At 37.0% G+C, this 23,949-nt stretch overlaps 1 protein-coding gene across 1 annotated transcript in view; it reads left to right on the forward strand.

Annotated features, from left to right (window-relative positions):
* Window positions 1-23,949, forward strand: part of LOC122802304 (T-lymphocyte activation antigen CD86-like) — a 247,519-nt gene that overhangs the window by 160,529 nt on the left and 63,041 nt on the right. Inside the window, exon 4 of the mRNA XM_044071949.1 lies at window positions 10,169-10,525. Coding sequence (XP_043927884.1) covers window positions 10,169-10,525 — 357 coding nt within the window. The remainder of the gene's footprint in view (window positions 1-10,168; window positions 10,526-23,949) is intronic.

Raw genomic sequence — 23,949 nt, forward strand, 5'->3', positions numbered from 1 at the left:
CACATTTTTTAGTTCCCAGCATTTTCTTTTTGTTACTAAATTTATTTGACACTTTTTCTAATAATTTTTTAATATTAGGTCCAGTCTTAAATACAAATCTAGGTTGATTTCCAAAAATGGAAGCTGTCTCGTCATTCACCATTATTAAATTCCAATGCTGCTTAGCATAGGTTGGTACATCAGTTACTTTACTGTCCCTCTCTTTGCACTCTCCTGTCCACAGGTTTCTGTTCCTATAATAGAACCTCTCCTCTGTCCTTAGCTATCCATATGTTTTCCCTATCATGGGATATTTGTCTGCATATATAGCGCTGTACATTCCATCCACATTGCCAACATAATTTTCCTGTCTGTGTTCACAGATTAGTGATGATGACCTAAAGATGTGCTCGTGCACCAATCCATGTTTATCCTAGCTGCCTGTAATGCAATCTGGCCACAGGTCTATGCTGCAGCCACAATAACGTTTCTGAATCCTAGGGAATGTTTTAACTTTATAACACCTCTAAGTGTATATTTTAAAAAGTGTGCATTCAGTCTCGGGCCAAACAAGTCATACATATTAATAATCCAGTATGTTTCTTTGTAATCCAAAATTCAGGACCATTCCAATTTATTAGATCCTCTCTATATCAGATTGTTTGGGCCAATAAAAGAAAATAAATAGCTGTGTGATTCTTTGGCATTTTTAGATAAAGCATTCACATTTCTTTGACATTTTATGTCAAGCATGCTCTGAGCTATAAGAAATGTAAAAGACCTATATATTTTCCCAAAATAACATGAAGCACAAGTGCACTGTGCCATACAAATCATCCATTTATTAATGCAGGTAATGATCTGCTTAATTAAAAAAAGTCATGCAATGTACCTATTTCCATACCTGACTCAGCTTCATATCTGTTCTATTGTCTTCACACATACTGTTTTAGGGATGGGACCATTCTTCTTTGGCTGTCCCTATTGATTCTTCCTCCTGAGGTGCTAGAACCCTGAGTAATTCCTTGAACTCCCCTGCTTTGCTCCATTCCAGTTGCAGGTGTTCAGCCTGGTCTAGGTTTACCTTAGAGCCCTCTCCGAACACTGATTGCAGCTGACTGTAGTCACCAGTGGTTTAGGCTATGGGCTGACCATTTCACTGGGGATAACTATGCAGTTACTGAATTGTACCCCAACATCCTTTTCTTTTTAGGATGAAGGCTACCTGAGATGCATGCTAACTATTCTTGTATGAGATGTAGTGATTGGGTCTTTTGGTAAACCATGTGTTGGTCACCATTTACCCATTTGTAATACTGAAGGCTTGAATGGCCTTTCTGTCTTAATGTTTACATCATCTACAGGTAAAGTGGCATTGTTCATGTAACAAAGTAGTCAAAAACTATCCATCAGTAAAATCAACCATTAATAATATTCCTGATATTAAATGCATTACCATAATAACTGTTAGTAAATGTTAAAGTTGGGTTGTTGGATTAAACATCAAAACAACAAAAAGGCTTCCGAAAGTGAACAATATATTTTAAAGTGAATTGTTCACTTTCAGAAGCATCCTTGTTAAACAATTAATTTCATTTATCAATATATTCTTCATGCTAAAGTTAAAAGTGATTTTGCAAACAATGATGTTTATTTATTTACTTACTTACGTATGGACATTTGTTTACCGGGAAAGTCCAACTGGATAGTTTTATCCATCTTCATACAGGACTAGGGAGAAAAGCTCCACAAAAAATAAAAAAAACAGAAAATACATATACATAGGTGAAAACTGACATTACAATATACGGTAAATACATAGATTAATACACATTTTAATACACATATGACATAAGAATACTGCACATATACAATCATTAAAACATGATAAATGCAATATCATGTAGCACTGAAATGTTGACATGTTATTAGTGAGGGGTTTATTACTCACTCATATGACAAATGTGAGAGCAGAACATTCAAACGGTGGATAAGGAGGAGAACAGGAAGGGGGGAGAGTGAGAAATAAGTATCTGTTACAGGTAATAAGTATATGGAAGGCAGGAGAAATACTGAGTGACAGCAAGATTAACAGTAAGGAAAATAAAGGGAAAGGGGAGAGACAGAGAGGTGCACCTAGTTATCAGAGGAGTAAGAGCTGACATTCTTAGCTAGGAGAGCAGCATGTGCAAAGCCAGGAGCAGTCAGAGGAGAGTTCTTTTAGCTGCTGCTTAAATAAAGGAACGATATGAATAGTCCTGATAAGTAGCGGGATTGTATGCTAAACCTTTGCTACACAGTGTGAGCAAAGACTTTGACTGCAGTTTTTGAAAAGGTTGTAGATGTCAAGTAAATTTTTGTCAGAAGAATGAAGGTGACAATTTGGGAGGTATTGGTGGGGAACTGTACTTAAAGCTGGGCAAGAAGTGGGTATGATTTAGTCAGTGGGATGATTCTAGCCAAGTTAGAGTTTTAGTGCCAAACAATGATGTGTTCTGTGACTTGTAGTAGCTGCAAACTTAGCTATCTTGTTGTAACACTGCTGTAGTTTAGATTTTAGTGTGGCCTGAAGGTTATTGAAGATGGGAGAATCATATAACAGAGAGAGGAGTAGGTATGCAGTGGCAAGAGTGACTGGTGGATGAAGTAAAAAATTGTATGGCTCTGTATAGCATTCCTATCTTTTCTGACTTTTATGGCATGTTATTTTATTTTCTAATTTCACTGTTCACTATTTTTTTTTCTATAACATCCTGCAGGGTATCGGGCAATGATCTGCATACAACTGCAAGTCATTGTGAACAAGAAAACCAACTTACCTCTTTAGAGAAACAACTTTTTACTGACATTGTGGTATCTCTACTACACCATCACATGGTTTAACTTTCTATTTGAGGTGTACCCACTTGCAAGGATTAGTTGTCAACTTGTCTTTCAGGGAAGTAAGAAGCTGCTACTGATGTTTTAGCATGGAAATACAGTTGATTAAAAATTAGGTTAGGTAGTAAGGCATTGTGAGTTCAGTCTTTCTTGATGTCATGGCAGGGGTTATCAGGTCTAAGAAAAATTTGGGTCTATATTATATACTCAAAGTTTCAAAACGTCGAACCTCATATGATCGACACCATATGAGCAAAGTTTGAAACATCGAATATATAATAAAAAATAAGGAAAAAAGAAAAACTTACCTAAACACTCTAAGCAGGGGGGCAATCCCCCCTGCACCCCCACACCCCTGCTACTTAAATATACCAACTCTGAGATCGCACTTCAGTGCAGAAAAGGGAAATCTTCCCATTCGGCGCCATACAGAGCCATTTGTTTTAACCTTCGAACTTGTAAAAGTTCGATCATATGGTGTCGACGATGTGACATTCGAACTTTTACAAATCTGAGGTTATAATAGGAACCCGAAAAATTCAGGGGGGGGGCATTCTTATCATCAAAATAAAGTGCAGTATCAACACACATTTGCATCAAAAACAGAACAATTTGGTATTCTGTATGGTACGGAGGTTTCTAAATCCAACTCTAAGGATAAGCTTCTTAGATTTGTTTCTGAACATGAATAATACACTTTGAAGTCTTCACAGTAGAAGCCATAATACTGTAGTTACCAGTAAAAAGCTACTAATCCTGATTGGTGTGGAATACTTAAGCAATAACCCATGCCTGGGTGTGGGTAATGCTGGATTTACCCATGGTTGGTGTGGTTTGGTCATGAGGGTGAAGCCCGAGTGGCCAAACAAAGACCACCGTGGGTAAATCCAGCATTACCCACACCCAGAAGTGGGTTATTGCTATTATACAATGACATTATTTAACAAAAAAATACTTTTCTTAAATAATGGCATTGTATAATGCCTCTGTGCTGCCCTTCCGCAGCTGTCTAGTATCCTGGAGCAGTTCTGATGTACTGCGCATGCATATGCTTACGCAGTACATCAGAGCTGTGTGTAGAGGAAGCAATGGAGAAAGGAAGATCTCTGTTGCTTTTTTTAAGTTGTCTCACTATGCTAAATGAGTTTAATATAGCAAGATATCTTTATAAAAAGCAATGGAGAAAGGAAGATCTCCGTTCCCTTTTTTAAAGCTGTCTCGCTATGTTAAACAAGTTTAACATAACGAGACAGCTTTAAAAAAAGAAATGGAGAAAGGAAGATCTCCGTTGCTTTTTTTTAAGATATCTCACTATGTTAAACTCGTTTAACATAGCGAGATTACAGCAACGGAGCTATTCCATTCTCCGTTGCTGCCTAACACAAAAAAAAGTAAAGACTTATACTAATGGAAAAAATCTGGGCGACCGGACCTTTTTCCATTAGTATAAGTCGGTTTTACAACGGGCACGCTGGCCAATCAGCGTGCACGTTTTGAATATTAATAGGGGGGGGTCATTGTATAATAATGTGCAATGGCTTTGACTTGTTTTTCATTCTGTACCTCTGTTCTGTTTTTCTCCTCTTCACTTAAAGTGCTTTGGTCATGTTCTAGCATCTTTTGGTCATGTTTTAGTATCTTTGTTTTGCAATTAATTTATTCTCCCATTGCACCCCCTTGATAAAGTTGCAAGTGATTTTGCAAAAAATAAAGAGGACAGTGTGCTGCTTTACTTTAGTTTCACTATTTTCTCAGTTTTTTTATAATCACATCTACACTATGACATCATGGTAGATACTGAACAAAGATTTGCATACAGCTGCAAAGCATTATAAGCAATTAAAATAACTTACCTCTTTAGAGGAGCTGCATTGTGTTTACATTGTAGTTTCATTATGACATCTTCATGTGTGAATTTTCAATATGAGATGTTCCATCTGCAAGAACTAGTTGAGGACCCACCTTTCAGTGAAGAAAGAAACTACTTCCATACTTCTCAACCGTACAGATCTTCGCTGAATGTCCAGATTTTTCCTCAGATCTTTGGTCCGTTCCTCATAAAATTGTGGTTTTCTGACAAATCATTTAGGATTAAAGTCAGAAAATAATGACAGACATTTGAGTTTCATACTTCATACCCTTCAGAAAATTCATGCTAATGTAAAACCTGTAATTTTATCAATTTTCTAAGTTTGTAAGAGCAATATTTAAAAAGTGTCCTTATTTTTGGTCCTTTGTCCATATTTCCTGCTCTTAGTTGAGAGGTATGGCTACTTCTGATGCACTTAACACTGAAATGCAGTAGTTTATACATTATTTTTGCTAGTGAGGCATAGCAGATTCAGTCTTCTATGATGGGAAAGTCAGGAATTTTCAGCTATGAGAAAAATTTTCAGGGGGCCATCCTTACCAATAAAATAAAGTAAAAAAATATATACTTTTTACTTCAAATAATTTGACATTGTATGTTCTAAGGATTTTATAGTGAGGAGGCTTTATATCATGGCTGAAGACATTTGGAAGAAAGCTGAAAACTTTGGATTCAGCAATTAGATTTTCTCTTCACTATAAATATATTAGCTGAAAAAACTGAAATTGTTCAGTATGCAACATTCCTGTATGATGCTGAGGAAGATGTTGCAAAGATATTTATTTCTTAAGAGTGTACTAAGTGCCTGATGCTGACAGATAATGAACTTATGGTCAACACAAATAATTCCATCTGTGATAAGTGGAAATATCTATTTAATCTGGAGGCCTCCTTCTCACCTAAATTGCCCTGTGAGCTTCATTTACCTCCAACACAATCCTTCAACAATCACACCAAGATGTCTTATGCTGATGTAAAAATCACTCCCAAAGCCTAACATGTATAAGATTACTCCTCAAAAAAACAGACCATTCATTCACTTTATGCATAACTACCACAAACAGTCACCCTGAGCAAAAACAGTCACTATCTACCATTCTGAACCACAGCAGCAACAGAAATGGTTTAATTAATGGTGACTCTATTGTCAGACACACTGTCTCAACATTCACAAGGCTGGACAAAGAGAAGGTTACAATGAGTTACCTTCCATGATTCAGGATCTTTGATATTACAAGGCTCCTAAGGACTCTAACTACTGACAAATATGACTATGCCATGATAATGGTGCATGTGACAGTGCAAAATGTAGAAGTGAACAATTTCAGATGTAAATCTTTGAAGGACATGATATATCAGACCTTTACATGCAAGCTACAAATGCAGATAATACACTGGTCCTGGTGAATTCCTTCCTTCTCCTTGAATGATACCTAGATACAAAGCAAGTAGACTGTCATGTGACAGTGTTTGTGAGGAAATGTTTTTATTTAGCACAAATAATTGCCAATGGAATATAATCAAGGTCTAAAGAGGTAATCACACATTTATGTACAGCAATGCAGTCAAATAACAAGTATGTATCTCACTAAACATATTAAAATTTAGAAAGACCCCAAATGTTCCTAATGAAAAAGATCACAGGCCTAAAGCATTTGGGCTATCTAGAGTGTCTTGAAGCTCTTTCCCTGTATTCAGTGTCTTGTATTCTTCTGAAGGGAGATTTCATCAAGGGCAGCCGGTTGTCCTGGACCTCCTGTCTCTTTGCAAGTTCAATTCTTCCCCTATTACTAGAACAGCAAATACAAATATGAAGGTAAAAGAGTAAAGATTTAATGTCTGGTGGAATTTTAGACGATAGTTAATATATGTCAAATGATGATTCACAAATTTAGTTTCCTATATCCACTTTGAGCCTGTTATAAAATGGATTCATGTGTAGACCTGCACAAGTTACGATGTGAATTTATCTCATTAAGCAATAAGGGGATGGAGAATAATCTCTGACGCCATTCAAAATCATACACTACAGCTTCCTGCAGGGATATTCATTCCCTATACAATCTTTTCATAAGATCTTTTCTGAGAGATTATTATCTAAAAGCCTGAGAAACATTTTCAGATGACCTGGAAAATGACCACAACTTGAAACTGCAACATAATAAATAAATAAATAATTGAATAACTGAATAATTTAATAAATGAAATAAAATTAAAACAATGAAGGAATTCTACATTAGTGACAGATAAAAAGGAAATGTTTCAATACTAATTAAATAGGCTGCCCTCTTTCACAGTGAAACTGATATTTATAGATTTAGTTACAACATTTAAAACTGCCAAGTGACTTAGAGGAACTGTCGGCCGAATTAATACATCTCTTAAACTCCAGAAGTACTGCAGCCTTCTTATAATTGTTATGGTTCCCAGTTTAGTCTCCAGTGAATTTAACAGTCCAACTGAAGAGGATGGTTTCTAAGCCACATTTTTATTTTCTTTAGAATAACATTGAGATGTGTTAATACCTACAGTTGTGTGACAATGCGTTCCATCTGAAGTAGGTGTTAGTCGTGTTTACCTTCGATTTCCTCAACAGGACTGATCATTGCGCTTCTGTAAGTGTATTGCTATGATACCACTACTCAAACAGCTGCAAAATGGACAACTGTCTGCCCCTTAAATACTAAGGAAATTGTATTTCTTTAAATGAAATGCATTACATGAAGAGCACTAGTGTCATCACTTTAAAAGCATGAAGAAAGTAAAATACAAAGAAAAAAAGGCTAATTATATTTAAAGTATTACAAGCATAAAAACAAACACTGTATATCAGCAACAATGAGTGTTGGGGGGACTCAATCATGGTAGCATTTATCATGTTTAGCATTTCATATTGTTGTATTTACACTGTATTTATATTTATATTTTTACTTCTACACAATTTTAGACTTATACATAAGCTAGGTTTTCATTTTTACTGATAATTCATGTAATAGAGTTTTAAAAGGAAAGGCAGTAATTTTATGCCATTGCCTGACAACATCTGATATTTCAGTTTTTATTTTTATTTTTATTTCTATTGTATTCTACCTCAGCGGTTTTGCACATTCATCATATACTCTTAGGATATATTGGACATAGAGTTTTTTAAAACATATATTTATTTCAGTCATTAGGACTGGTTGAATAAGAGTTCTTAGGACACATAGTTTTATGATTAATTGCCTCTGTTTCAACTAAGGAGATTTGTTCATCATTTAACTGTTTGAGCTTTGTTGGTTCTGCATTTATTTATTTATTTATTCTATCTACTCTGCAACATGAGCAACAGTACTTGCCAGTGCTTGGTTTGTTTAATTGAATGATTTTAATCACATGGTTAGGTTTAGATTAATTAAGCTAATTGATCACTTTAGAAATGTGTATATATACTTGGTTTTAGAAGATGTTTGTTGTAAGGATCTGAAGAAGCGTGTCTTGGCACACGTGAAAGCGCTTATCTGTTCACAATAAATACATTTTATCCATTTATTGTGGTGGTCGACTTCCAGTTTGTATCCTCACTTTGACTTCATTTATTTCTGGAGAAGACCTTTGGGCTACAGTGACTGTGTGTTTCAGATGGTAGCATTTATCATGCCTGGTATGATTTTATTTCCATGCATGACCAAATCTCATAGTAACACATGCCTGTACAGTGTATTATATTAAGCATTAAAATAAATGCATCCAGGACACAAAATATCTTATAGCATTTCATTCCCAGATCAGCATGCATTATAAATTGTTTATTTATTGTATAGATTAGGATACAGAACTCATTTTCACATGGTCAGGATTACTTTCTATTTGCAGGATATCTATGTTGGGCATTATTAACTTATTTAGCTGACATTTCTTATGTTATAGGAAAGGAAACTAGGTGAGGACATGCAAGACTTTATTTTTGCAATGCAGTGTATCAAGGACAGTAGCCCTGGATGTATAAGTTTGTTACTAGGGAGTTATTAATGTAAATATGATTTACCCTAAATATTCATTTAAAAAACTCATAGGATTAACTGTTTGTACTTTTAGAGTGGGTTGCATTGTCATCTCCCAATCTGCAATATTCTATGAAAGACTAAATACCATATTTACAGAGTATATTTGTGTATGGTATGATATTCCAGTATTACTTCTTGATGGAAGTAGCTACGCATATTTTCTAGGAGGAACACTGCAGACTGCAGTCTTTGTTCACATATTTATTCCTAGTGGAAATTAATAGGACTGCTTAGTTTCCAGCACCTGAAGTCATCATATCACCATATTAAGCTAAACTTATGGACAGGTTAATAGTTGCCTAACCACTTCAAATGTCTTGATTAGAGTAGGTCTGTAAACTTTCTATTCCTCATCCACTAAAAACGAATCTATTTACATTTTAATGATATTTCTACTTGAAATGATCAAGATCATTCATGTGTTGATGCAAAAACAAAACAGCAATAGAGTTTTGAAGTGTTAATGTTTACTATGTACAATATTGATTTGCTTATATGGTTTCAGACAGTATTCTGATCTAGCTGCTCTGATGTAGGGATTTTACTGGGACAGGAGTGGGAGAAAATCCCTTGTATGAGTGGAACATACATCATCATGTGCTCCAAATCATCTGTTAACTCACTGACCATTATTAGTTTGCTTGCAAACCATATTTTCTATTTGTGAAGATGACAGACTACATCCCTCAGGAGACTAACCCATATACAGCTCCGTATTGCTTCACTGCTTCAGCCTTGTAACAACAAATAACTCTGATTGCTATAGTAGCTGTAAGCAAAACAGCTCCAATCTTCTTGGCATCACTGAGAAAAAGCACTAATCAACAAAAACAATATACTTGGGATGCCTTAATCAAGTTACTCATTCATTTTGAATTTTGTTTTTTCATAGAAAACATCTGAGCTCATATACAAATTTCAAAATTTCTGGAAATATTGAAAAAGGAAACTGTTTCATTTATTTTTACAGCTAATGTACAACATGAAAAACATATTTCAAAATTGCATGTAAATTGATAAAGATGTGAGAATACCATAGCTGAATACTGATATCTCAGTAAGGAAATGTCAGTAAGAACTACTGCCATGGGGGGGATCTGGCCTACAATTGTTATAAAGTAACTCTTAACTTGAAAAAATACTTACACAATTTCTGTAGTAAGAATGTTTTAGTACATATAAGAACAGATCTGTACTAGTTATGAGCAAAAATGCTATGATGGTACCAAAGTATGAATCTAAAGAACCAGATATTTCATCATGACATGAAGTACTACAGCACAGTTTATATACTAATTTTCACAATATATAATAATGTGCATAAGACTTACTAGGATGGATTGGATTCATTGCTGTGTAAAATAAGTAAATAAATATATTTTTTTTCTTTCAGGAAGAATATCAGCAACGTTACAATTCAACAAGGTGTTTGTTGGTGGAACAGCATGGCTGCCTTGTGGCTTTTCAAACCCCAAAAACATTTCTCTGGATAGTTTGATGATATTTTTCCAAAAGGAGCAACATGGTGAAACTAAAGTTGTTTATGAACTGTATAAGGGAGTGGAAAAGCAGACACATCAGAATATAAAGTATCAGAATCGTACTAAACTGGACTTGTACACGTTGACCCTTCAGATTTCTGGTGTTACTCCAGAAGATGGAGGCATTTATGAATGTGTTGTGCTTTCAAAGCAAGGTTCTGAACACTCAGATAAATTACATAGCAAGGAGCAGCACTTGAATGTGACTGGTAAGTTCTGTTGTTTAGCTTTACAACTCTAAGTGGCAAGATAGAAGATCCAGAGAAAGGATTATAATATAAAATAATAGTCCTTCTTTTAGTAACTGCTGAGTTGTGTCAAGTAAAGTACTTTATAAATAAAGCAGACTTTTGCATGTAACATACTTTACATACTCTGATAGGAATTACTGACTTAGTATTTCAGGTTGTGGTCAAATAACAGAAATCAACACTGACCATCACATTCTAACCTTTCTTCACAGTTGTAGTCCTCCTTTTTTTCACTTAATTTATTTTTATTTATTTATTTTATTTTACATTTGCTAATACTTTATTAAGTGAGTGGGTTGGCTGATCCTGGCACCCTTTTCGGTCATGACTCAATTGTTTAAGTGCCTATATATAACATAATTCACACAATATTTAAACCATAAAGGTAATTGTATTTAATACTGAAACAAGGTGCATATTTAGTTTTAGCATGCACACACATCATTTATCCTTTTATCTGTTTATTACATTTGTTAACTGGCATGGTCTGGCTGAGCAGAAGCCCAGAGAGAAAAGCTCCGTTTAAATTACAGAGGAAACAATTTCAAGAATTTAATAAACAGCAACATGAAGAGACAATTTGCAATGTTTAATATGCAAAGAATGCTATATACAGAGAGACAGAAACAGATAAATCAGTTTTACATCACAATGCAGTGATAGAAATATCTTCTTTAATACCATTTGTACTGAAATTAGGTACAGTTTCACATCAAAAGTCTTACTAATTGTTGTTGTTGTCTTTCGCCACAGCGGAACTCCGGTCCGCTAATGATTGGCAGTCAATTTTCATGAATGCCGAGGTGCCAGCTCGACATTCAACCTTGAACTAAGTCACGCCCATTTACGCATGTCTTTTGAATGCCCAGCCAACCGTGGGGAGGACATGCAGACTTCACACAGAAGGCACTCCCCACACTCCAGCTGAGAATCGAACGGGAGAACCTCTTGCTGTGAGGCAACAACGCTACCACTGCACCACCGCGTAAAAGTCTTACTAATTAAATACTCTAATTTCTGAGTTTTAGCACAAGTCCCTTTCATCTGCATTTTTATATATGCATGATATTAAAGTATATTTGCCATTTCTGGAAGCATGTATGTTTTTCAAATAATTTCATTTCCTGTTACACATACAAGCGATTTAAAAAAAGGAAGCTTAAACTGTGTTATATGATTCTTTTTCACTTCCAGTGAAAGGGCTTCGCCCTTGGGACCAAACCATGCCAACCGTGGGTAAATCCAGCATTACCCACACCCAGGCATGGGTTATTGCTATAATATTCTGGATTCTTTGTCTAAATACTGAATATCTGTCAGAATTCAATTTTCTCCAAACTTTTTACTTTTTTTCTATTTTCAATAGAAATGTATATAAACTATATAATATTTTGTACTATATTCTACATTTTCTTTCTTATTTATACTCAAAATTATGTCAATAGTCTATGACAGAACTACTAAAATCCCATCATCTTTTTCTCCTACCTGCTAGCATTTGCCTTGCCTTTTAACTTTAAACAAATTATAAACAACAATGTGGTTTTATGCATAACCATGTTTAACTCACCTGCCTATCTTTACAGTCTGCCCTGTATATTAATTTACTGTTGGCCTCAAATAAGAATTTCCAAAAAGCTATTTTATAAATCTAACAAATCTACTGTGATCTCTATATTGTCCCAAAATCTTGAATAAACTTTAATGTAGTAACTGACCATCACTTCAAAAGTAGTACTTTTTTCATATGGCTGTACTATTACATGTTTACATGCTTGTAACTAATATAAATTCTCTGTGTATACAGTTTATATCTTGTAATGAATAAAACAGCCCATGGTTAAAAATAAACCTCAGTCTAGCCCACTTCACTTGCCTTAATGGTAAAGAATAATAAATAAAACCACATCCATGTTTATATAATCCTTTTTATGATTTATCCAGCAACTTTTCTGTGTACGTTTTGTCACTCGCCATATTTCCCTTTTATATCTTTCCATTACAAAGACAACTATTTCTTCTTATTCTCTTTTCATCCTTATCTAAAGCACTTTCTTTTAGTCACTAATCATTTTTGAATTTGCTCTCAATTTATTCAGATCTAATTTCCCCATAAAGTTTAACATTACCTTCATAAATATTAATATTTATTCCAGTTTCTGTGATGCACGACTCAATTAAAACTCATAACATATCTACCCACATTCAAACTTATTGAGGAGCTATACTCTCTCTTTTCTCATCCTGGTATATATATATATATATATATATATATATATATATATATATATATATATATATATACATTTATCATTCTCTTCTGTAATATCCCTATCTGCCAAGTTATCATCCTTCACAGATAAGACAGATAAGATTCTTTCATCTTTTCCATTTGTCTTCATTCATCATTCTTATTTCCCTAAAACTGTAATTTAAATCTTATTTCACGTTTTTTTTTCTCTTCTAGCTCCATAATTAACCTGTCCTCTTTGATTTTCATTTTTCTATATAATTGTCTTTTTTTCTCACCAGTACTGATAAGAAAAATATTTTTTCTTCCCCAGAACAGAAATATATTTTGTTTATACAGTTAGCTTTCTTTAAAATTCTCTGTATATTTCAATGTGTTTTATTCTTTATATCATCCTCCCTTTAAATATATATATATATATATATATATATATATATATATATATATATATATCCTTTCTATTTTTTCATATTTTTCTTTCACTTGCCTTATTCTGTATCTATAGTCTCATTTTTTTTTTATTTTACTACTTCCCTTGATTTAGTGTATGTGTTATGCTTGGACAAAACAGTCCCTTCATACCCCATCTAGCCTTTTAGCACTGTAATCATCCCTTCTTATTTTTCTATTTCATCTTTCTTCATTTTTAGCATTGTTGCTTTAAGAGTTCAAGCATGCACCAATGTAAGGGTTCTTTTGTTACCAGAAATAAAACCTCTCTAAATCAAGCTAAATTTGTGTATGTCATTCACAACTTGATCTTGGAGTAAACTGGTACATAACACAAATTGAGTCTTACCCTATAATTTCCTTTTGTTGTAACCATTTCTAATACTACCACCAGCTAAATGACTGAAACTCTTTTTATCAACAAGCAAAACTTATATTAATAAATATAACCAATTACAAACATTTTTTACTCCAAATGACCTTCACTTTCATCCGCAGAAAAAAATTATTCTCTAGTTCTTTCATTTAATTTCTACAGATCTGGTGACCTGTACAGACATGCATCAATATTGTTCTGTCTTGCCTATCCTAAAACTGCACGTTCTCTTTAATTTCTAGATAATACCATTCTTAAAAGACAAAATTCTGATTTTTTTGCTTTCTAGACACTTCCTTCTGTTAACATTTTCTTCCTACCTTTTTGTTTTTCTTGCTTGTCTTTTTGCTTTTAAGTTAATGTATACATTTTAACTGGGGTAGAGCACTGATCCCATTGGACCAGTTTCAGTCTCAACCCAGGATGTAAACATACAAGTACAAAAAAAATATATATTTTTTTTAATAAAAGAGCACACTAAAACAAAGCAATGGTTAATATACAATATAAAGAATGATTTAAGAAGTAGACAACAAGAACCACTGTGTAGAATATTTACATCACTTAGAGTAGTGACATGTTAGGAGTTAGAGAAGAGACAGATGCTATAATGAAAATTATAGGCAGTATGTGTCGGAGATTAGGGAGACGCAGTTATGTGACCTGAAGCAGAACATTACAAGCAGCTTGTGCTGTAAAATAAGTTGTGCCCAAAAGGAGGAGTAGTTAGAGAGGTCTTTAAGATTTGAGGGGAGGTCCCTTCAGAGCTTGGGTCCAGGGGTAGAAAGGGAGTGGTTAGAGCACTGAAAGTCTGGCTTTAGGTGCTTGCAAGAGAGACCCTGAGCGGTTATTAAATCTAAGGTTATGCGACAGAGGTTGTCTAAGTATTAAGCTAGAAGAAAAAGAAGGGCAGCAGTTTTCTTTCAGGAGCAGGAAAATTTGGGCGCCAAGGAGTAGATTGGCTCATTGCTGAACTGGCAGCCAGCTGGCTTTAGCTAGAGTAACACAGTGGTGTTCATACTTTGGGGAAGGGATAATGAAGTGTTAGAAGGAGATGGAGACTGTCTGCATGGTGGTAGCATTTCTTTTAGAGTCAGATGCTACAAGAGGCAAGCAATACTCAAGTTGGACTACAACTATCTCTTTGCCAATGACATTTCTTATTGGATGGGATAGGAAAGAGGAGATTAAGTGAAGGACCAAGTCAGACTTCTAGGTATCTGCTCAATGGCATTATTAAGGTGGTCAAGAATAAGAAGAGAGTTGGGATTCTTTTGCCTTCTGAAGAGCATAGTTTTAGTTTTTGAAGAGTTCACAACAGTTTTTTGCTACTGAATCAGTTAACGAGGGAGAGGAAATCGTCTTCCAGATCATGTTCAATTGAGTGGGTTGTGTGGTTGGAGTGAAAGATAATCATATATTCATTCTTTAGTAAGACTGGAAGATGGGGAAGGTCAAATGTGAGCTTATTTATAAAAATGGAGAAAAAGACGGGCCAGTGCCATTCTAGAAGTTTTCAGACTAATGTCATACTCTTGTTATTGCATTCCAACTGTATTGCTAGTTTCTATTTTACTATTACCTTTATTTTCTTCATCCTATACCCTTATATTTTACCTGATTTTCAAATACATGAAATATCCCCCTCTGTCTTTTCATTTACATTTCAGTTTCCTCTTTATTACTACGTTCTTGCCCCATACTGTCTATATGTCTATCATTCTTCTCTTAACCCTTCTTTTTTCAAACCACGGTATCTAAAATGCCCGTCACTGGAATATATTGTACACTTTATACACAATTTCCTTAGCTTGTCTGACTGTACACAGTCAGTGTATGCATTTTTATACTGTTAACATAATATTACGTCTTTATCAAGATAAAACCATTTTTGGCTCTTTAGCTTATTTTTACAAAATAGCACTTATCATAGGAAACACTTTAGTTGATAGTGCAGCTTCAAATCACAGCACAGTATTGCTTCTAGCCTTTAGGATAAGGTTAACTGTGGTATAAATCATCATTGAGGAATGAATGCTTGTTTACTTTGTTCATGTCTATATTGTACATTGCAACTTGATTTGTCACAGATACTGTGCTTTAGTTCTTTGTCTGTAGGAGCCAGCAAGAATATGTGATTTTTCTGTTTATTTGTTTTCTTTTTTTTTTTTTATCTTTTTACTTTTCCCTGTGTTGGTTTGACCTTGGAGTTAATATATGTAGAGACTGAGGAAGTCTTGTCCACTGCAAAAACAATTATTTCATTGTGAATGGCAATTTTTTATGACAATCACTTGTAAGTATGAGCAGTAAATAAGATATTGTTATTAGAACTATGCAGGTCTCATTATTTTGTATAACCATTTATTTCTGTCTTTATTTATTTTGCATTTGTTTACTAGAGTATTGTCACTCTGTTGTTGGCTCATTTACAGCAGAGGAAAGTATGATCTGGATTCTAAAAAGCATTGGGTGTGGAGTATCATGTCATGCCAAGCAGTTCGTCCATGTGCGAGTCCAAAACCTAAGGCTGTGCCAGTCCCCATTCAACACGTTACTGTGGAATGATTGAGCCATACAACTAATTACAAAAGGGGATCTGGCTTTTTCAACCAAAACACTTCAGCAGTATACATTGGCAAATGTCACCAATGTACAACCCTGAAGCAAAGGAAAAGCCCACTGAATTCAGTGGACTGTTTCACTGAAACCGTGGCTCCATCTGTATGTACTATTTTAGAAAATACCCAAAGGGAAGCCAGTCTTCCTGCAGTAACAAGTTCCACATACAGCTGAATCTATATAGCATTGTCTGGGACCTGTGGGTGTTGCCAAAGACCATGTACATGTGAAGCTGGGAGCTGTACAAGTTACACTTTAACTTCAGCAGGGATAGCTTACACAGGCCTTTAAGTTAAAAATAAATGTTAATTTTCTGGCAGGCTAATAGTCTCACAAGCCTGTCCAGTTGTATAGATGGGGAGAATGCAGGTATAATGACCATACTGTCATGCCTCCATTTTCCTATTTGCAATGCAAATGCAGTTCCTGAGAAGAGAAGCCTTGTGGCTAAGCATTTCCACCTGTATGGCAGCTCTGACTCTGCAGGCAAGCTCCCTACATTTAATACCAGAAATACTTTCCAGGTGGAGCTGTGGCATTAGACAACATCAACTGGACTCCCAGCTGTATAAAACTTTGGTGAAGAACAATGGTGTATTTGCCCACATGCAGAACCCATGTGCAATTCTGTTCAGGAGTTGCAGGGTACTGTGTCTGTGGGAGAATTGTCTATTCTCCTCTCTGTTGGCTCATGTTAAAGCTGAAGTCTGAGTTTCATGCAGGTAGAATGTGATATGTTTTTCTCCATTATTTGTCAGACAAAGTAAAGGCAGTTCACAATCTTTGCATAGACCCATATATACATTTTTACTCCATTATTTGTCAGACAAAGTAAAGGCAATTCACAGTCTTTGCATTATCCTATATTATAGATATTGTCTGGTGGAGACAGAATTTGCCCCATGTTGGGGCAGTGAAGCTTGCCCCCTACAAAACTGAACAAAACAAAAAACTGTATTTTGCAACCTTACGAGTATAGCTGTTTTGATTAGTGACCTCTCAAGATTTTGTATGTTTTTTAGTATTGGAGGCAGAGAGCAAAAGAGTGACTTTTTCCTGATTTAAGTATTTTTTTCTGGCTTTTTGATTATTTACTGCTTAGCGACTGCATTTTCGCCTGTTTATACAGCTCTGCATTCTATTTAAACTGTTTTTGTGTTGATTAACTGTTTTGCACTTTTAAAAAAAGTTATTTGTTGCTTAATTTTACCTGTAGGCTAACACACTCAAGTGCGCTAGCCGTTTAAAAGCATTTATAGCATTTATTGTCTGTTTTTCCTCTGTTTTCTGAAAAAAAAAAAAAATATATTGTTTTCCCGCCTTACTGAACTAGAATAGTCCACTCTTCAGAGTTTGCTGATCTCTGGGCTTTGGCTTGGTTCCTGTGCTATTCCATATCCTTATTTGGATAAAGGGAAACTTCTTTGTTCACCAGTGGGAGTGGGGAGCACTGAGCAGCCTATTTGTCCCTAGAGCAGTGGTTCCAGCCAGAAACTTGTAGTCTATTGGCCATTTTGGGTCAATTCCTAGCTCTTTTCAACCCCCTGCTATAAAGCCCGCTTTAGCACGCTTTTGCGTGATTTAGCGCGGAGTTGCCCATAGAGCTTAAACAAGGTTAAACTATTTCTGGCTCCGTAAAGTCTGCTCTTCAATTTTTCCCTTAGAACTTCTCTACTTGCAATCTAAACAGTCTATTCTCTATCTCAAAAGCCCAGCACTTGCTCCTAAAGCATTTTTATATAGGTAAAGTACTTGTATACTAAACAAAGTACTACATTAGCCTAGAATCCCCTTGAGTACCCATTTCCCTATAGGTCCCTTCTGACTCAGTTACACAGCAAACTTTTTCACTTTTTCTAGCATGTCGAAGGGTCAGTTGCTAGCATCCTCTCCTGTTCAGCTGGTGAATCTGGGCATCTTGAGGCAATGTTACAATTGCCTCATGTACACAGACAACCCACTCCTTCTCCCACAAAACACAAATACATGTGAGAGATGCAACTATATAGCCAAACTGGAGGCTGAGCTCTCTCAACTCAGGACTGGCAAGACCAGACAGGAGGAGAAGGAAACCACACACACCACAAACCCAGTTTCACATAGAACTATCACAACTGCAAAACAAACACATAAACACACAAAGACATACTCGGAGGCACTGATCAAAAATCTACCAAAACTACAGAGGCCTCCAAAGCAGACACCCAAGACTCTGCCACCTCAAGACATAAGACATGCAACACATAGTTCTCAAAGTCAGTGTGCTAAACAGTCACAGCCCTTAAGGCCAAACACAATGCCAGACACACTTGTTATAGGTGATTCCATAGTCAGACACACTGACATCCCACTCACCAGACTGAACAAGGAAAAGATCACAGTAAGCTGCCTGTCAGGCGCTAGAATCCGCCACATAACACAAGCACTCAGGTCACTCCACAGCAAGTACAAGTATGACTCAGTCATTGTCCATGCCTTTGTGAACGACCTGAGACGTACCTCCCTGGACTACATGAAAAGAGACATAGAGGAGCTCTCAGATTATGTAGCCCAGGCCGGTATGACCCTGACCCTGAGCAGTATCCTACCCTCACCAAGAATGATGCCACAATACAGAGACAAAATGATCAGCTTTAATAATTGGCTTAATTACTGGTGTCATTCTAAGGGGATCCAATGTCTGTCTGCCTGGGATGACATGCTTGACAAGCCACGCTGCTTCACAAGGGACGGCTTGCACCTATCACCCTGGGCTTCCGGATATTGGCAAAGGCTCTTGCCACCCCATAGTGCCTTTTTAGGCAAGGCTCAAATGATAAACCTACCGCCCTAGAAAACAAAAAATGGAGAAAACTAAGGGTAATACTGCTCAATGCCAGAAGTCTAAACCTCAAGACGCCCTCAAGCCCTCCTCAGTATGGAGAACATCGATGTCTGTGCTGTGACTGAAACCTGGTTCAAGGCTCCTGAGAGCACCCCAGCACTATCAGGTTATACCTCATATCATGCGTTCCGTCCCAAAATCCGGACCGAACCACAAAAGGAGGGGGAGTATCCATATTCATAAAGGATACCCACACCTCCAGGTTAGTGGCAACGCACGAAGCATCGGAGACCATCCAGGTGCAATTAACCATAGGTAAAACTGCCCTACAGTTTGTAACATGCTACAGACCACCTTCTCAAACTCAGGAAACCCACACAGCCTTCCTGAAGACACTGGAGAGTATGAATGTCTCTCCAAACACCATCATATTGGGTGACTTCAACTACCCAAACATAGACTGGGAACATTACTCAAGCCCCAACACCCTAGCCCAAAGGTTCATTGAGTTCATAAACTCAAATTCTATGGAACAACTAGTCACCATTCCCACAAGAGGAGAAAATATACTAGACCTGATCATCACAAACATGGGGACAAAATGCTCCACACCGGAAGTATATCCCTCATTGGTGAGATCAGACCATAAATTAATCTAACTGGAGATCCACATCCCGCCCCCCCCCCCCCAAAAAGACCACAGTGAAGAACTTCTCAAAAGCAAACTTCACACTTCTTAAGACTGGAGTGGTATCCTTCAAGGCCCCCGAGCCAGTGGAAACCACAACCCACGCTGCTGAAACCCATACAAATGCCTTCTACGAGCACCTACAGGAATGTATGGATCAAGCAATCCCTAATAAAATCAAGACCCTTTCCACCAAAGGCAGGCGCCCGGTCTGGTGGACTCCAGCCATAAACAAACTCTACAACAAGAGGAGAAAGCTACTACATGACAGAGCAAAATCCCTAAATGGGAAGGCATCTCTGATCAATACTAGCAAAAAACTACGATCACTCATAAAATCATCCAAGGCCAACTTTGAGAGAAAAATCGCTAATTACACAAAAGACAATCATAAAGCCTTCTTTAGCTATGTTAGAAACCTGGGTGGAAACTCCCAGATATGCTCAGAATTAGTCCAAAATGATAAAAAAATCACTGAACCCACAGACATTGCCAACATACTGGCAGACAGGTTCAGTGCAAATTTCTCCCCTCCCTCCCCCCAAAAGGAGAAATATCTATCCCACCAGAGTCTAGCCTCCCAAACATCTCAGATGCCCAGGTGAGAGCTGCTCTCTAAAGCAAAAACACAGCATCAATGGGACCGGACGGTGTCCCCGGCTGTGTGCTACACGAACTCAATGAGGAACTAAACCCACACATAAGGCTGCTGTTTAATCTTAGCCTTACTACAGGATACGTACCCAAAGAATGGCGTACGGCAACTGTAGTCCCACTCCACAAAGGCGGTGCTTCTACGGACCCTGGAAATTACCGCCCCATAAGCTTGATGAGCCTTGTCTGCAAAGCTATGGAGAGGATCATAATGGAACTCATAAATAAAGACATTGGGGACCTACAGACACTGGATCCTACCCAATTTGGCTTTGTCAAGGGCAGATCCTGCCTCTTGAACTTGGTCGACTTTTTTGAAACAGTCACTAAGGCCATTGATGAGGGTAAGGCAGTTCACACAGCCTACCTTGACCTAGCAAAAGTGTTCGACACAATACCCCACTCGGGCATCATAGAAAAGCTCACCAGCTTAGATGCAAACCCATATGTCACAAGATGGGTTGCAAACTGGCTCAAGGACAGAACACACAGGGTTAGAGTTGCTGGTGCCATGTCAGACTCTAAGCCGGTCACGAGCGGTGTCCCACAGGGCTCAGTCCTGGACCCCCTCTTGTTCGGCATTTATTTTTCTGAAATGCAGGCAAACATAGGGGGATTGTGGCTGACAAAATTTGCAGATGACTGCAAACTGGGCACCATAATTGACACTCCATCAGACACAGACATCCTCCAGAAAGGTCTCATAGAAATGGATAACTGGTGCCAGAGCCATGGCCTTAAGCTAAATGCCAAAAAATGTATAGTCATACCCTTTGGGAAAACCAAGGTAACCCCTAATTACCACATAGGTAGTAATCCATTAAACACGGAAGAAGTTATCAGGGACCTGGGGACCCAAGTTGACAGTAACCTCTCTTTTGACACTCACATTGCCAAAGTGGTTAGGAAGACCTTCAACATTGCCCACCTGATCATGAAGGGATTCACATCCAGATCAGGAGAGGTCATTGTACCCCTGTACTCTTCACTTATCAGACCAATGATTGAGTACAATGCCCCATTCGGAATGTACCTTACCCGACACCTGCAGCAGTTGGAAAGACCCCAAAAGTTCCTCACCAAAAGGATAAAGGGGCTCAAACATATGTCATACGATGCCCGACTGAAGAAACTCCAGCTCTATTCAGTCGCATACCGTCTGCTCAGAGGTGATCTGTGCCTGACATACAAGGCCATGTCCAACCCGGAATTAATGGACATGCTCCACCTCAAAAATCCAAATCCACCAGAGCCACGAGAGCAAGAGACTTAAACCTCAACACGGATATAAATAGGATGTGCTGGAGGGACAGATTCATCACCCAGAGACTCCCTACACTATGGAACAGAATCCCAGTCCATGTGAGGCAGAGCCCCTCACTGACTCTGTTCAAGAGAAATCTTGACGAGTGGATGGGAGATCGTAGGTTTACCCCGGGAATCATCTCTGTATCACTGCTGGACAGAGGCACAGCAAACTAATGGGTATAGTATTCTCATCCTAAGGGGTGGTGAAAGCCACACACACTCTGGCTAGGCTTTCAAATGCCCTAGGGCAGATAGCCTAGTATGAACCTATGAACCTATGAACCTATGAATAATCATTTGTTTATTAAACTAGATGTGACTATTCATAGTTTTCTCCAGGGTACATTGTAATGCTAGCCAGTCTAGTTTCTTTAATGTAACACAGTGATGGGTTCTGCTTTGTAGGTTTGCAACGAATATGGCTATTTTGTTTTCTCTTCATTGTTGTTTTTTAACTGAGAAGTAGCATGGATATTTCTTAGGACTGAAGGAGCAGAGAAAATGGCTGGGTAACAATATGGAGTGAGCTCTTTTTAAGAGAGCATATTCTGAGATGCATTGTTTGACCTTGGTTTGTAGTCCAAAGTTTTGGTTATCTGACTATGATGTTTTGGTTAACTTTTGGATATTCATCCGTGATAATATCCAACAGTTGGGTTTGGCTTGCATGTTCTATGATAACTGTTGTTTTCAACTGTGATTGTCGTTTTTTTAGGTTTTCTACAGTAGAAGGCCAAATACAATCACCTTATTTATTTATTCATTCAGTGATTTAGTTAGTTACTTATTCATTAGTGGTTGTGATTGTCTGCAACAGTTTTCAAGTGAAGTACAGCTTGTGTTAAAATTTATATTCGGTTTCAAGAATACACAAAGCATATCAAAGCTAAATATTTTGTATATTGGACAACAGGTTTTTTGCTCTACTGAATTATGCATTTAATTTTTGAATATAAAACTTCAGACAACAGCTCAAGAAACACCTCTTCACCCAAACAAAGTGCAGCTGCAGTCACACAGGTCACGTTACATGAACCCTGCAGCTCTGTCACACCCCTTTAACCCTGTTTCATCCTTACTTACATTGTTTTGTCATTGCCTCACATATTGTTTTCATTCATCCTACCTCCCTTCTCTTTGTATCTCTTACACATCCTCTCTTTTCTACTCCTCTTCCCTCTGGATGCCTCTCTAACTATTTCTCCATCTTCTCCCCATGGCATCCTTTCTTGCAACCATTCACACCTGCCTCTTCTAAAGTCTTCATACTTCTCTGTATAATGGTATCCCTGTAGCATAAGCCATCTCAGTCATTATGGCTGCATCTTATCAAACAATCTCTTTTAAGAATAATAAAATTTTCCTATCCATGATTTGACATTGTTAACTGCTTCTTGAACTAAATGTTGTAGAATATTCTCACATCTGTAAATAAGTATATACATTTTGTTTATTTATTTTATTCATGTTTACATTTGTTTACCAGGAAAGTCCATCTGGGTGGAAACCCATTTTCAGGAGCGGCCTGAGGAGAAAAGCTTCACATTGAAACAAGTAAACAAAAATAACAAATGAAAAAAAATGTAAGACAGGTCATATCAAGGTTTAAAGATCATCATGATTGGACTATTATCGGAAGAAAAAGGATCCTTGGTGAGACCTTAGCATATATATGTTTGGAAGGCAAACTATTTAGACAGTACGTTATATGCTATATATACAAATAATATATACAGTTAGACAGGGCAAAGACAGAGTATTCATTTTCCTGTAGATCCTAGTTTAAGTTGTTTTCTGTTACAGATGATAATAAAACATTTGAAAGGTAATTGAGAAGACAAAATTTTGAAACATCAGAGAAAGAGGGAGAAAAAGCAGAAAAGCAGAAAATATAGAGGTGGGGAAAAGCCAAGGTAGTGAGCAGGAGAGGGAGATAGGAAAGGTATGTTAGTAATTTAGAGGGAGAGATTGGTTTAGTAGCTTGCTTAAACTTAAGTGGTGCTGATGTATTTGTTAGTGGGACAACTTAACCAGGAGTGTTACATGAGCAAAGCCATGTATTAGCTAGGTGGGTTTTGAGCAGTTTTTTAAACTGGGTGATGTTGGTAGTGGATAAAATGGATTGAGGAAGTGCATTGCAGAGTCTGGCTACATGATTTGAGAAAAGAGAGACTCCAACAGTGTTATTAGCTGTATCTACTTTTAGTAA

The sequence above is a fragment of the Protopterus annectens genome, chromosome 5.part0 (assembly GCF_019279795.1).
Source record: "Protopterus annectens isolate FY-2018-M chromosome 5.part0, PAN1.0, whole genome shotgun sequence".
Taxonomy (NCBI): domain Eukaryota; kingdom Metazoa; phylum Chordata; order Ceratodontiformes; family Protopteridae; genus Protopterus; species Protopterus annectens.